Below are 16,526 nucleotides of genomic sequence, written 5' to 3' on the forward strand. Positions count from 1 at the left end.
ATGCAATCACACGTGATTCAAATCCATATGGTTTTTGAAAAAAATAAAAAGGTCGGATACTTTTCTAACAGACCTCGTATAGTGTTAACATCGTGCTGTGAGCTTTCACTGTGAGTGATGCTTGTGTTTATTAGCCAAGTTATCACCCTCTTGAGCAAACCTACAGTATTTATTTCATTAATATAGCTAGCACAGCTCCCTGCGTAGGGCCCGGTGAAATTGATTAGCAAAGAGCCGTGGGTGATGCGCTGGTTTCCCCTTTTAATCACTAAAAATACTCTGCGTGTAATTGCATGACTTTTCACCTCTGAGTTGTGTGTGTGTGTGTGTATAACCAGAATATTCCCACACTCCTTTATCATGACACACGTGTTTCAACTATGCAAAGTTCACAAGCTGTTTTATAGACCTCATACTGGAAACTTTGAACATTCTTGATTTGAAACTGTGGCGTTTTTCAAACCGTGGTATTCTCCTCAAAGTAGTTATTGGGTCATACCCGCTGAGCTGTGACGTCCACGCCATTCTTTTTTTGTTGTTGTTCTTATAAAGTCGAAGATTAATACTGTGTTTTGTACACCGACATGCAACAAGTACCTCATTGCTGGGAACTGCGGTTTTGACGCTGCTCTTGTGCACGTTGCATACAGACCAGTCATCCACCTTGGAAAACTTTAACGAGATGGTTGTGTTTTTGATCCAACACTGCTACCTGGCCTGTAAACTTCTATTAAGTGAGATACATAAGCAAGGTTTTGTTAATAAATGACAAAAAACCAAAGCGGTGTCTGTAAATCTGCAGCATGGGCCCGTGTGGAGCTCCGAGGCCTTTATAAGGTCTTGAAGTGCTGCAGCCTCTTGCGCCACATAGACAGCCACGTAGTGTTTAGAAGAGCTCGGGGCCTGGATGTGGAGCTGCAGTCACTTAGAAGCACTCCTCATCTTCACTTCATCATACTTGTGCATTTCCAGCTCATATGTGCGCACACACTTTCAGACTTGGAAGAGAATGAGAGCATAATCTGCCATCCAAGCGCTTCATCTGTAACATCTGGAGACTCAGATGGAGCCAAAGCTCCACGCAGGCACTTAACACACTGACATACCCCACATTTTTCTTCCACTAAGCCGTGTTCCAAATTGAGAACTGATCCCACACTACACCTGAAGTACAGACACGATCACAGCAGTACAAGTACCATATATCTTTTTAACTATTATTATTTGTTCTCCAAAGATCTCTAGACTCCAGAATGTTACTAGACCCATGTGTGAAGCAGACACACTCCTCAGGGGCTTTCTTTTTTGGGGGTGGGGTAAATCTTTCTCTAACTTGACTGTTTCATCATCTGCTTAAGTATGATTTGGCCTTAATGGCAGAAATACTTTACATGCCTTTAGAATATCACAGTGCTTCACCCCTTCCCACAAAATGTGTCGTCACTATAAAGTTGTGAGTGTAAAGGAGGTCAAATCATTTTACCGTTTGAGTGATGACAAATATACACAACATAGCAGTGTATATACTAACAAACTGCCTCGTTTGTAATATTAATGTGTTTTCACGTGATCCAGATTACATCCGGTGAGTACATCCAGATGTCGGGACGTGCTGGCAGAAGAGGAATGGACGACAGAGGAATTGTTATTTTTATGGTGGATGAGAAGATGAGCCCGGCTGTTGGAAAGCAGCTGCTCAAGGTATCAATTGAAACATTTACTGCGCACAGTATTCCAAGGCTTTGGCAAAAGCTGAGACACGCACCCTCTAAAATGTGTTGAATTAATAGAAAAAGGAGTCAATTCCCCCAGTTGCACACCACCAGTGAAAGACCCAGGCTTGATTTGATTGTGCAAGTCTGAGGCACGAGATCGGTCGAAGAAGCACGATTTTGTTAAATATACCTTTGTCTGTTGCATGGACATGTAAGGGCTTCTTGTTGGGAATAATAACCTGATCTTCACATGCATGATGCAGATTAGAAGCAGATGTGGTCGAATAGTTTGTCAGTTTATTTCATTTCCAGAGCCTAGGTCTGGTGTCCACCAAGGGCACTGCTCTTTGTGATCATTGAGAATGAAGCCCTGAGTCATCTGTCACATCTGTGTAAACCTCTGCAGCGCTCTCTGGGTGTGCTCCTTCAGTCCATCAATGAAGTGTATGTTCTGACTACATTGCAGAGAATGTGTTAGAATGAATCACTGGAATTTGTCTGAAGTGACGGCACAGTTGTTCTTTCTATGGATAATGCAGCTTTTACTCAAATTTTGACAGCATACAGCCATAAGGAACCACGAGCTGTTCTTTAATGTTTGGATTGAAACATTTGTTACTGTGCTGCCCTGTCACAGTTGAGTAGATTGTGAAAATGCTTGTGGTATTGTAAAACAGTTTGCTGGCACTGTCTCAGGGTGCACTGCCCAGGTTTTCTGGGATAACTCTTCCTAGCACATAATCTGTGGTTCTGGAGTTTCAAAGTGTGATAAGAGTCCTGTTTGGTGAAAGTGATTTCAGTCTGTCTGTATTTAGCTCCTGCAGTGCTAATAGCACCATATTTTCTTTATTGTATGTCACATTGTAGTACAAGTCTCATCTGCCAAAAAAAATAAATAAATAAAATGGAAGGGGGGGGGGACATATGTTACATCAGTCTATAAGTCACATTTACTTTTGAAATATGGTGCTACTGCTTCATTCAACAAGAATGCCTGTCTGCAAGCAAAATCAGTTATATGCATCTTCTTAGCAATTACCTGGTCATGGAGACATAACTGCGCTGTTGCTAAAGGAGAATTACACCTAATACAATCTAGGCTCAGTTTTTAGATGTTAGGGTTCATCTTTTCACTTGGGTGATCAATTTATTTAAAAGCATGACTTTTAGCCCAGTTAATATGCCATATCTGTTTATGTTGTCAAAATACCTGAGTGTCTTTTTAAATGTGATTTTATTAATAAAAAAAAAAAATCATTTTATTAATTTTAATTATTTTTGTGCTGTGCAGGGCTCAGCCGACCCCTTGAACAGTGCGTTCCACCTCACGTACAACATGGTGCTCCACCTGCTGCGTGTGGAGGAGATCAACCCAGAGTACATGCTGGAGAAATCTTTCTACCAATTCCAACACTATAGAGCTTTACCTGGTATAGTGGAGAGTAAGTATATGTAGCCGACCCGCCACGCTAGAATCACAAATAAATTGTACTTGTGTACGTGGGCAGTGTTAATGGATTCTCTTAAAGGCCCCAAGTTAATAACACCTTGAAGCACACTGATATACGGAAAAATGCTTAAAATTTTCAACATATGCCAGTGTATGACTCATACGTCCCGCACATGCGAGACTTAAGTTGTAGGTAAGTTATGCAATTGTTGACGCATGTTTCTTGTAATACACTCATAAGTTGAAATTTATTAATTAAATTTATTAAAATTAATGCTGTCCAATGATTGGCTGAAAGTTTGCAGTCCTCATACAAACAGACTGGCTTTAATATTTAAAACATTCACACACGGAGTAAATAGGAAGTCTTAATCTTACCTGTTCATTTCAGTCAGATTCATCATCACAGCCTGGTTTTAGAAAACGATGTCTGAAAATACTTTATCTATCGGGGGGGAGACCAATCAGACCGTGACTGGTGCTTAAAAGTTTAACAAGTCGCAGCGCATCATTCATTCACAGCAGCGTTTACTACAGCCATCAGTCGACTCAACGGTCTGCACATGATGAAATACATCCTATGATCCATCAAGACTAAAATAAAATAATGCTGAATTAACTCTTTGCCTCCATGTGGAGAAGAGATGCCGCGCAACACTGTACGTGCACTGGATGACGTGCTTATCAATATTTAAGTGTTCCATCTGCCAAACAAAAGAGTAACCAAGCCAGACTTAACCGTTCTGACCTGCACTACACTGTGCAGTACCGACTCGAACCACTCGGTGGAAACAGGGCTGTCAGCATACGCTGGATAAATCGGCAAGGTGTGACAGCAGCATAATTTATTAGATGCATGACATCGTTTTTAATATGGTTGGTATACGCTGGCTAAATCGTCAATGTGTGACAGGGCCGTAAGAGTGATATCACAGTAATATATTAGCAGACATTGTGTCTTCCATCTGTGTACTTTCAAAAAGCAGGCAACAGTGACGGATGAGGCACAGACAATAAATGACACTACTTTATTCAGTCTGTTGGGTGTGAACACAAATACGCTGCTGGGGGTGTATATGTTCTTCTCATCTGCCTCCAGTATTGTTTCTCTGTGTCGGCCCCGTCAGTTCAGTCCCTGTATTGCCATGGTTCTGCTCAGTTGTGCACTATTTTTTGCATCCATTCATTCACTGCACCATTGGTGGTTCATACCTGTCATGGAGAACATGACATTTAAGCATTTCGACAGGGACACCATTTTTGTAGTTTTCACCTCTGTGCACAACCACCACCATGGAGTGGAAGTCAAACCATCAAGATGTGCTTAAAGTGTCGAGTTTCAGCTTTAATACGGGGAGTTTCCCAGAAAATTGTAATGCATGTGTAAATAAGTCACACGCATTTCCACCGTTACTGCAGTGATGGAATATCACGCTGCGCTGGTGTGCATGACCAACCTCAGGCACTAACCTAGCACAACACTGCTGGTTTGTGACTGTCGAGAGAGTCATGATCTGAATCATAAATTTATGACTTGTGAGTCAGAATTTCAGATGTCTAATAAGCAGACAGTTCTGCACAGCACCGGCCTGCAGATTGGATTGTGCTTCATATTCCCCTGAAAGAATTTTTGCTTCACACCTTCAGATTGTTGCTGTTGTAATTGTAAAACTGAACTTGTTTCCTGTTGATACAAAATTCATGTCAGCTTCTGTTTTTGTGTGTGTATGTGTTTTCTTTTGTTTAGAAATCAAGAAGTTGGATGAGCAGTACAATGCCATTGAGATTCCCAATGAAGACAGCGCGCTCACTTACTTTAAAATCAGGCAGCAGCTGGCAAAACTGGGCAAAGAAATCCAAGAGTTCATACACAAACCCAAATACTGTTTGCCCTTCTTGCAGCCCGGACGCCTTGTCAGGGTAAAGCTTTAAACTGTCACAGTGTGACAACAGAACAGCACTAATTTATGCTCAGGTATCACCTCAAGGTTTTCTTCTCTTTGGTCCCACAGGTAAAAAATGAAGATGCAGACTTTGGCTGGGGTGTGGTTGTAAACTTTTGCAAGAAGACTAATGTGAAGGTGAATTAGGCGCTTTAGTTTTGTGTTTTGAAATAATCCATCATTGTGAAACTGCTGCCATGTGGGAGTGACTAATGTGTTTTACCAACATTTAGTCTGTTGCGGATTCTGAGCCGCTGTACGTGGTGGAGGTTTTGGTTCACTGTAGTAAGGAGAGTGTAAAAGACTCTGCGACTGAGGCGGCTAAACCTGCTGCTCCCGGAGAGACGGGAGAGATGCAGGTGGGTGCAACAAGCGCATACAAAGTTCTGCAGATTGAACAGTGTTTGTAGCTGGTGTCACTTTCGTTTTTATAAACCAGGTGGTCCCAGTGATGCTGCATCTCCTCACTTCCATCAGCTCGGTTCGTCTTTACATACCCAAAGACCTGAGGCCTTATGACAACAGGCAGCTGATGCTCAAGTCTATACAGGTTGGAAATGGTTCCATTCGGTTGTTTTGCTGTTGAAACTGGCACACATTAAGAGATAATTATTTTCTTCCTCTCTAATCTTTGTTTGTGCCTCAGGAAGTGCAGAAACGTTTCCCTGATGGTGTTCCTTTGCTGGACCCCATAGATGACATGGGCATCAAAGACCCTGGACTGAAGAAGGTCATTCAGAAGGTTGAGGCTTTCGAGCACCGCATGTACTCCCACCCACTGCATAGTGACCCCAAGCTGGAGGCGGTCTATTCTCTGTGTGAGAAGAAAGCTCTGGTGAGAATTTCTGTGAAAGTTAAATGTCAAGCCCTCTCGAGACAAAACCACTTTATCACAGAATAGAGTTCTGATGCAGCTAAAATAGAAATTATTTTTGTCTTTCCTATTCATTTGAATTGGCTGCGTGTTCTTGGATAACAATCGGTGACCTTCCATTGTGTGCGTTTTGTAGGGAGGTCAACTGTAGTCACGTATGCCATTACAAACACAGGAAGAAAGCTCAGCCCGTTATTCAAACACGGCGTCGCCTTTAAGCATAGGTCAGCAGGGCCCCTCCCCGCTGGATTAGACTGTGGTCTAAAAAGCTCTGATGTCAATAAAATATCAGATTTAAGATATTTCTTATTCTAAGAGCTTGTGAGGCTGTTAGGTTTATTGTGTCTGAATCAAGGACCCTTTAACATTAGTATAATTGGTATTTGTTTTCAGTGCTAGGGCTGTACTAGGTCATCTCAACGTGCACTGCAGTCACACTGCAGAATGGATGAGCTCATCTGTGGCAAAGAAAACCCGTAACCTACCCGCACTGTTCTTGTCTGCAGTGACAGACCTACATAATAAGTCTTGTCTGATTTTAGGGGTTTTTGTCACATGTTGTTCTATGTTAGCTGTTAGCTTTCAGATGTCCTGTGTGTCCTGTCAGTAGAGACCTCTAGTAACGGAGGTTCCTGGAAATGTGGCCTTTGATCTTGTTCCTGCCTTTGAGCTTTAATCTCTGATCCTGGTTCCATAGATCATGCTTTTACACTGGTGCTGAAATCTAGAATTATGACGCCTTCAGGCATTTTTGGGACAAAGTTGGCAGCCTGTCATATTTTGTCAGTTTGGGTCTGCTAAATTCAAATCTGCCACATGACAAACTCTATCTGCCTTCTAATGACCTCCAGAGGTCATTGAACTTTGTGACCCTAACCGCCTCATCTGAACCCAGTTTCTCAGCTTCATAAGCAATAAAATACACTGACATGATGAATAAACTTAAGAAATGGCCGCCTTTCGTCAATTCTAGGGTGCTGAATTGAAATTTTTCATTTGAAGAAGTCTATCTGACCTCTGGTGACCACCAGAAGTCATTGGCCTTTACAACCAAAAACGGCAAACTGAAAAGAGTTTATTTCCTTCATAAAGCAGTTCATTGCACTGATATGGATGAAGTTGAAAATTGGTCTTATTTTGCCAATCTGGAGATGCTGAATTCAAATCTTCCACATGTCAAACTCCTTTATCCTTTAGATGCCTTTGAACTTTGCATATGCGCAATACTCCAATAAAGCATGCGCTGTGCTCTTAAACTGAGATGTGAATGGCCTCTATATTACTGCATCAGCTTAAAAATCTGAATTTCTCAAGTGCTTGTGCTAACTCTGTATGATGAACACCACATTTAAGATTTTTTTTTTTTTTTTTTTTACAAAATGGCTATCCTACTCTGGCAAAGACGTGGCAGCACACTGCAGCTTGAGTTTCTTGCAGTTGCACTTCTTCCTTAGACAGTGTGTGGTGCAGCCGCATGTAGATTGATAACAGTCTGCGGCACATAAGGAAAAGAAGTGAAAACTGGCAAAAAGCATCTTTCTCAATTTGCCAACCCATTTTCCAGTGGAGGTAGTGCAGGTCTTTGTTGATTTGCGCCATACAGCTGCTTGATAGAGTGCCCTCTTGATATGAAATGACAAGGCATCCTGGCTTGGAGGTAATGTCTGCAGAGGAACAGCCTGAGCAAATAGAGAGGACCTGGCACTGTTTGGGGTGCATGAGCCGGCTTTGAAAACCAAATAAAGGCCTCCACGTCATAGGCACAATGTTTCAGTGTATCTTGGAGCATCCATGTGGTCTCTCTGTTGCAGAGTCTACACTAGCAGTGGCTGGTCTCCCCATTTAGGTCAACTAAAATTAGGTCAAGCTCAGCCACACCACGGGGTGCTGCATAAATTCAGAAACAACAGGTTTAAAAGGTGGTTTTCATGTCTGTTAATTAGTCCTCGATGGATTGATATTTTTAGGTCTTGGTTTACTGTGGTATGTTCAGATAGCTGCATAATTAATTATAACTCAGATATGTGTTTTGTGCTCAACAGGGCTAAGATAATCATGGCTTCAGTGAAAGATGAAGATTTTGTGGTATCAGAATTTGAGCTTCATGAAAATGTGATAAAAACGAAAGAGCTTTTGAAAAGAAGATGCATAAAAAATAATGGGAACTAAACATAAACTGGAAGGTCAGTTACTTCGAAAGATCGCCAGAGGTCATACAGATTTTTGCAGTTGAGAGGTTTAAATACCCAAAATTCACACCATGAAACTATTTTCCAGCTTAAATATAATTTTAGTGCATATGTAATAGCTTTATGAAGGCAAGAAACTGTCTTCAGTTTGCTGTTTTTGATCGTAAAGGTCAATGACCTCTACAGGTCACCAGAGGTCAGATAGAGTTCTTCAAATGAAAAATTTGAACTCTGCACCCTAGAATTGTTAAAAGAAGACCATTTAAAAGTTTATTCAACACTTCAGTGCATTTCATTGCTTATGAAGCTGAGACACTGGGTTTTGAAACTGAGCGCTTAGGGTCACAAAATTCAGTGACCTCTAGAGGGCAATAGAGGTCAGATAGAGTTTGTCATGTATGTCAATTCAGCACACCCAAATTGACAGATAAGACTGGTTGCCAACTTTGTCCCCAAAATACCTGAGCTTTTTAAAATTACCACATTTTTCTATTTTAACATGATCACTTTGATCTTGAGCCTGACTTTGATTTTTAATCTGTAATCCTGGTTGGTTTAGACCTTTGGTTTGATCATTTCCATTTTCTTTCTGAGCTTGATCACTTAGATCTTGATCCTGCCTTTGATCTTTCATGTCCTGGTTAGACAGTCAGAAACCAGATTCAAAATTCAAAGTTTAAATCAGTTGTTAGCAGTCGGGGTCAAAGTTAACTGATCAGGAATCAAGTCATTAATCAGGGTCTACGTTCAGTAATCTTTATCAAAGCATACCAGCAGGTGCAGTATTTTTATTTTTTGGCAGTGTTGTACAGATTAAAGGCGATAATGAACACATCTGACAGTAAATGATGGCGTCTAATGTAACATTTTGACTGCAGCCGTCTGTTGTTATCACAGTGGAAACGCATCCTCACATCACGCATGTGTGGTTTTTGTGTGTCAGATTCAGGCAGATGTCCGCGCAGCTAAACAAGAGCTGAAGAAGGCGCGTACCGTTTTGCAGATGGACAAGCTGAAGTGCCGCAAAAGAGTGCTGCGACGCCTCGGCTTTGCCAGCCCCTCTGACGTCATCGAGATGAAGGGGCGCGTCGCCTGTGAAATCAGCAGGTTAGCATCAGCCAGCTAGCAGCTTGCGCAGCTTTTGTTTTTCTGTTGGTTGTTGGTGCAAATGTTTTGGGTAAAATGAAGAGTGAGTCCTGCTGTGCCGTCTGGATGACTCCGTGTCTTTATCCGCTTCCACTAAACCCTCCGATTTCAATAGAACGTGCGATTTTTAAGTAAGCTTCTGTGCACAATCTTTCTAGTGCTGACGAGCTGCTGTTGACTGAGATGATGTTCCACGGCCTCTTCAACGACCTGACAGTTGAACAGGCCACTGCCCTGCTGTCCTGCTTCGTCTTTCAGGAGAATGTACGTTCACGCACACATGCACACGCACATTTTGTCTAATTCTCCCCATAAAGCCTCTTCTCAGCCCGGAGATAAACACTTCATCCTCTGCAAAAGCGTTGTTGGCGTCTTCTCGAGGACTACACAAACAAAAGCTGAAATCTGATGTGTGTTTGTGTTACCTAATGAAGCCCCAGTGAGGCAGCCCGGCATCAGATAGCTTCATAAACCTTTTCTTTGGCTCTTAGTCAGCACATCCTCTGAACAGAACAAATATCTTCCTGACTGTGGTCCTAATTGCAGTGACCCGTCTCGGTTGTCTCTGTGGTTCCTCTGCTGTTTTTATTATTAAAATCTTAAGCATTTGTTCTGTCAGACCATCAGCTGTCATTTTGAATGCCAGCGGAGGACCAGTTTAGTGTCACAGCTGTTGTCTGTCATTAAAGAGCAGCTGCTGCCAGTCGCACCTCAGGCTCTTCACGACCACACACTGTATATATATACTACCAGTCAAACCTTTAGACACACTTTCCCATTCAAGTGAATGAGGATGTGTGTACAAACTTTGGACCGCTACTGTATATAATGGACATGCCCTACATGATCTCACACACAGGTTTTCTGAAAGACCACATTTGGCGCTCAAATAGAGCTGCTCTAAATGTCGCCATCTTAGCAACACCTGACTGTGCTTAACTCCTGGCCAACTCATAAAGGGGTAGAGTGTGGACAAGACCACTGTGGCTTTGGCGGGACGTATGAAGCCTGAATACCCTCCTTCCCCCATTCTTGCAGTTACCATACAAGCTAAGGCTAAAAGGCTAATATTTGATTAACCCAGCCAGGCTGGAAAACCACTAATAGCCCTTGGGTAAGGTCCTTAATCCCCTAGTTGCTCCCGGTGTGTAGTGAGCACCTTGTATGGCAACACCCTGACATCAGTGTGTGTGAATGGGTGAATGCGAGGCATCATTGTAAAGCACTTGAGCTTCTGATCCAGATGAAAAAGCGCTATATAAATGCAGTCCATTTACACCTATGTGTACTGGCTGGGTGGTGGTTTTCAAATCAATTTTATTTATATAGTGCCAAATCACAACAAACAGTTGCCCCAAGGCGCCTTATATTGTAAGGCAAAGCCATACAATAATTACGGAAAAACCCCAACGGTCAAAACGACCCCCTGTGAGCAAGCACTTGGCGACAGTGGGAAGGAAAAACTCCCTTTTAACAGGAAGAAACCTCCAGCAGAACCAGGCTCAGGAAGGGGCAGTCTTCTGCTGGGACTGGTTGGGGCTGAGGGGAGAGAACCAGGAAAAAGACATGCTGTGGAGGGGAGCAGAGATCCGTCACTAATGATTAAATGCAGAGTGGTGCATACAGAGCAAAAAGAGTAAGAAACACTCAGTGCATCATTGGAACCCCCCCATCAGTCTAAGTCTATAGCAGCATAACTAAGGGATGGTTCAGGGTCACCTGATCCAGCCCTAACTATAAGCTTTAGCAAAAAGGAAAGTTTTAAGCCTAATCTTAAAAGTAGAGAGGGTGTCTGTCTCCCTGATCCGAATTGGGAGCTGGTTCCACAGGAGAGGAGCCTGAAAGCTGAAGGCTCTGCCTCCCATTCTACTCTTACAAACCCTAGGAACTACAAGTAAGCCTGCAGTCTGAGAGCGAAGCGCTCTATTGGGGTGATATGGTACTATGAGGTCCCTAAGATAAGATGGGACCTGATTATTCAAAACCTTAAGTAAAAAGAAGAATTTTAAATTCTATTCTAGAATTAACAGGAAGCCAATGAAGAGAGGCCAATATGGGTGAGATATGCTCTCTCCTTCTAGTCCCTGTTAGTACTCTAGCTGCAGCATTTTGAATTAACTGAAGGCTTTTCAGGGAACTTTTAGGACAACCTGATAATAATGAATTACAATAGTCCAGCCTAGAGGAAATAAATGCATGAATTAGTTTTTCAGCATCACTCTGAGACAAGACCTTTCTAATTTTAGAGATATTGCACAAATGCAAAAAAGCAGTCCTACATATTTGCTTAATATGCGCATTGAAGGACATATCCTGATCAAAAATGACTCCAAGATTTCTCACATTATTACTAGAGGTCAGGGTAATGCCATCCAGAGTAAGGATCTGGTTAGACACCATGTTTCTAAGATTTGTGGGGCCAAGTACAATAACTTCAGTTTTATCTGAGTTTAAAAGCAGGAAATTAGAGGTCATCCATGTCTTTATGTCTGTAAGACAATCCTGCAGTTTAGCTAATTGGTGTGTGTCCTCTGGCTTCATGGATAGATAAAGCTGGGTATCATCTGCGTAACAATGAAAATTTAAGCAATGCTGTCTAATAATACAGCCTAAGGGAAGCATGTATAAAGTGAATAAAATTGGTCCTAGCACAGAACCTTGTGGAACTCCATAATTAACCTTAGTCTGTGAAGACGACTCCCCATTTACATGAACAAATTGTAATCTATTAGATAAATATGATTCAAACCACCGCAGCGCAGTGCCTTTAATACCTATGGCATGCTCTAATCTCTGTAATAAAATTTTATGGTCAACAGTATCAAAAGCAGCACTGAGGTCTAACAGGACAAGCACAGAGATGAGTCCACTGTCTGAGGCCAAAAGATGATCATTTGTAACCTTCACTAATGCTGTTTCTGTACTATGATGAATTCTAAAACCTGACTGAAACTCTTCAAATAGACCATTCCTCTGCAAATGATCAGTTAGCTGTTTTACAACTACCCTTTCAAGAATTTTTGAGAGAAAAGGAAGGTTGGAGATTGGCCAAGCTGGGTCAAGTGATGGCTTTTTAAGTAATGGTTTAATTACTGCCACCTTAAAAGCCTGTGGTACATAGCCAACTAATAAAGATAGATTGATCATATTTAAGATCGAAGCATTAATTAATGGTAGGGCTTCCTTGAGCAGCCTGGTAGGAATGGGGTCTAATAGACATGTTGATGGTTTGAAGGAAGTAACTAATGAAAATAACTCAGAACAATCAGAGAGAAAGAGTCTAACCAAATACCGGCATCACTGAAAGCAGCCAAAGATAACGATATGTCTTTGGGATGGTTATGAGTAATTTTTTCTCTAATAGTTCAAATTTTATTAGCCATATCGTGCAGACCAAGCCATCACTAATTTGTAGAACAGATGAAACATTTTGCCCCTATCCACAGCCACACATTCTATCTATTGGTTAATTCTGTTTTTTCTTTCCTGTACTGTTGTATTTTTTGTCGAAAATATGCACACATGGTAGGCATCATGTTTCTCCTTGCATTTGCTAGTTTGCTAACCATCTAGCAGCTGGCAGTACACCCATGGGATAGTGCACAGACAAAAGTTGCACTTCCAATCCATCTGAGGCATCTAGGTAAGATGGAATGGCAATATTCCAGTATTAAGAATTACTGGAATATTGCCTCAGTGGATCTACTGTTACAAAGCTACCTACTAATTAGCACTAACCTGTGCTAACGGTAACAAGAGAACTACGCTTAGATTAGGGTTGGGTTAGGGATAGCGTTAGCCCTGGTTCACACCTGGAGCACCGGGCCGAGTTGTCTTGTATCTGTGGTAACACACAAATTTAAATATTTCACTCAGCAGAAATGCTGCAGCCTCGACTTCTTAGGTGGTCCATTAATACACTTAACTACACAGCAAGTCATAAGGTACCACCTTAGAACACTGGTTAAACGTGTCTTGACAATGACCATCTGTTTTCTGTACCACTGATAGAGTCTTATGTCAGTTGTTTTAAGATTTAGGTTTAGTTTGTGTGAATGTGTTTTGTATCGTCTTCCTAAGTCGGTAACAGACAAGTGTTAATGTAGGACTGCTGACTACAGCGGCAGTGGATAACTCTTGCTTGAAAATTGGCCACAGTGGGGGTTCCTTTTTTTGATTGGGGGGGTTGAAGAGTTAATCTAAACCACGTCACACTCCCCATGTGAGGCAGGTTTGTTTGACTTACATGCTCAGAGTTCCAGCCTCTGACCTTATGAATGTGCATCAGAGAACAAATTAATGCAGCACTAATAAAACCAACACTGTGGTTATTTGAGTACCATATTCCAGCCGTCATGCACAGCCCCTTGCACTGGACTCTAAATGTGTATAACTGCAGTGTACAAAATACTTAATTACTTAATATTTTAAAGCATAGATATCTGGCCTTATACTGGCCCCAGTACTCAGTGTTAAAGGCCTGATTGGATCTGGAGTTAATTGGAAAACTTTCTGATGAAGTATTGTTCATTTCTCTGCTCAGTAAAACCAGCACAGTGTTCATCACTTACGTCGTCACATTGCCCGCCTTGCCTCCTTTATATTTAGAATGAATTATCCACCGTGTTTGTATGTTGTTCATCTGTTTTCAGTGTCACACTGTCTGTGTCCAGAGTTGGAACTACACCTATAGGACATTTTCAGGGTCAGCCAAAGTCAAAACAGTTTAATCTTGGGGAGGGGATTAATGTGGGTTCAGTGCTTGTGAAATGCTAATATGTACAGTGATGAACGTCTTCCAGAAATCTGCGTTTTTACTTACGTAGTGGACATTTCTGGGTTATTTTTGATAGCGCAAGTTAGAGTCCATTAATGCTCCGCATTCAAACAGTAGGTGGCGGTAATGCACAGTGTTGACTTGCAAACCGCCAATAAACTCAAAAGAAGAAGGGTTATTTTTGTTTTCCTGGTGCACGTTGGATTTATGCTGCTGTCTGTCTTCACTGTATTTGTAAAATTGTTTGGAAATGTCTCTGATGAGCTGCCACAGTGGATATCCCCACAGTGGGATCACTGAATCACTAAACAGTTTGTGTGACCCTGTGTCACGCATGTTAGGTGTGAGTGCTGCACTCTTTGAGCACCCTTTTCTAAACAGTTATTGCTTTGAAAACATTCCCCCCAATACTGATCTAAAAGATTTAAGCCAAGTTTGGCTGGAATATTAACCACAAGTTAACATTCACTTTTATTGTGTAATTTGCTTTTGCTTTCCAGGCCAATGAGATGCCAAAACTGACAGAACAGCTCGCTGCACCTCTGAGGCAAATGCAGGTAAAGTTCCATGGGGGGGAAAAAAAAAAAAAAAAAAACTGTCTCACACTTCTAGTCTGGATTTTGAGGAAACTGTGCACTGGTCTTGTTGTATTCAGGAGTGTGCAAAGCGCATTGCCAAGGTATCTGCAGATGCAAAGGTGGAGGTGGACGAGGAGACTTATCTAAACCAGTTTAAACCTCACCTGATGGATGTGGTCTACGCCTGGGCTAACGGTGCCACGTTTGCTCAGATCTGCAAGATGACTGACGTGTTTGAAGGTGCAGCTTTCATTTAAACAAACAAACAAGTCTTTGTTGGATTCATGAAAGCCAGTCCCACACTACAGGATGATGACTCATTTTGAGTCCATGTTACAGTTTGAACATGTCCAAAACTTCAGCTATATGATGGTATTTCTTGGGTTACAACATGATACATGTTGCACGATGATCTGTACAGAGGCGTGTGTATTCCCAGGAGTGTACAGGCACCCATAGGTAGACAAACATGCACATTACACATTTGCATGCGAGTCAAATGTAATGACACATTTCCCTGTAGCCAAAGTGCACCATAACTTGTTTAGTGGAGACAGATGTTTCTGTTGAAACCCTGAATGGGAGCAGCCAAAAGAAAAATTAAGAAATAGCTGCACACTCAGAAAGGACCAGATTCCTAAGGTTCTCACAAGGGTGGTCAGGACACACTCACAGCGTGCCAGAGTGCCCATATGGAGGAAATGAATCGTTTGTATAGCACTTGAAATTGTAATGTGTACATTCAGCAAACTCATTCATGCACATGTGATAAATTGTTATTGGCAGTACTGAGACTTTCATTCCTCCTCAGAAAAGGCTGGTCTGAGGTGTTGGTGCACATCTATCTGTGTGAGCACACACAAATCTGCTGTGCTCAATAAATTCAATAAATGTATTTCTGTTTGTTGCCATCCACATAAACATACAGTAATGTCTGTCACGCAGTGTCTTATTTGCTGTGTCAACTTTGTGCGTACTCAGTTTGCCACAGCACCTGGCAGAGATGTGTACTATGGGTATAGAAATTAAACAAATGTGGTAATTCAGTGAAACTGTGGGAGCACATTGTGGCGTGCATAAGCAGTAGCATTTTGAGTGCTAAAACACAGCGCCTGTGTCTGATTTCTTTTTTCCCCTATCTGTGATACCGGAGGTCTGCAGGGACCACATATGGAAACACGCTCCTTCTCAGCCACAATTCCTACCCCGTTGTGTTCATGCATTTGAGATCCAGTAGTACCATGTTATCATCACGTAGTGTATGACTTGACTTCAGAACTGGTCTGAAAAGGTGCAACAGGCTTTACAGTCACTTACCACGTTTGGTGTCCTCACCATCGTGTGCAGCCATTTACAAGGTGCTTAATGCAGAGCGTTCTCTTGTTTTCTTAATCCTCAGTTTTACTCAATGATCTGAGCTGTTGAAAGCAAGACTGAAAAGCTTTCATTCCTGCTTGTGCGACTGAGAAATTGTTTTAAATTATTCACTTCACATACTTTGAAGTCTATTTTAACGTGAATGCTAAAATCCAAAATTTGAAGAAAACTACCACACCTCCTGGATGTTGTATAATAAAAATATTCCAGATTTTGCAGGTGTATGTTATTCAGTGTCCACACACACACGCTAAGTGATTTTGTTTTGTTTTTCCCCGTGTTTTTACAGGGAGCATCATTCGCTGCATGCGGCGCCTGGAGGAGGTGTTAAGGCAAATGTGTTCTGCGGCCAAAGCCATCGGCAACACGGAGCTCGAGAACAAGTTTGCCGAAGGTAGGATTCACAATTTATGTGACTGCACTCTGTGACAGAAGAAAAAAAAAAGTGTATTTAAAGGCAGCATGTGTTCTTGATTC

The 16,526-nt window shown here is 41.8% G+C and overlaps 1 protein-coding gene across 1 annotated transcript in view; it reads left to right on the forward strand.

The window, feature by feature from the left end:
* mtrex (Mtr4 exosome RNA helicase) overlaps positions 1-16,526 on the forward strand; it is a 44,109-nt gene that overhangs the window by 27,372 nt on the left and 211 nt on the right. The window contains exons 15-26 of the mRNA XM_034192437.1: positions 1,576-1,701; positions 3,007-3,157; positions 4,913-5,085; positions 5,178-5,246; positions 5,342-5,467; positions 5,548-5,658; positions 5,755-5,943; positions 9,115-9,278; positions 9,476-9,581; positions 14,595-14,651; positions 14,750-14,912; positions 16,339-16,443. Coding sequence (XP_034048328.1) covers positions 1,576-1,701; positions 3,007-3,157; positions 4,913-5,085; positions 5,178-5,246; positions 5,342-5,467; positions 5,548-5,658; positions 5,755-5,943; positions 9,115-9,278; positions 9,476-9,581; positions 14,595-14,651; positions 14,750-14,912; positions 16,339-16,443 — 1,540 coding nt within the window. The remainder of the gene's footprint in view (positions 1-1,575; positions 1,702-3,006; positions 3,158-4,912; positions 5,086-5,177; positions 5,247-5,341; positions 5,468-5,547; positions 5,659-5,754; positions 5,944-9,114; positions 9,279-9,475; positions 9,582-14,594; positions 14,652-14,749; positions 14,913-16,338; positions 16,444-16,526) is intronic.

The sequence above is a fragment of the Thalassophryne amazonica genome, chromosome 17 (genome assembly GCF_902500255.1).
Source record: "Thalassophryne amazonica chromosome 17, fThaAma1.1, whole genome shotgun sequence".
In the NCBI taxonomy this organism is placed as follows: Eukaryota; Metazoa; Chordata; class Actinopteri; order Batrachoidiformes; family Batrachoididae; genus Thalassophryne; species Thalassophryne amazonica.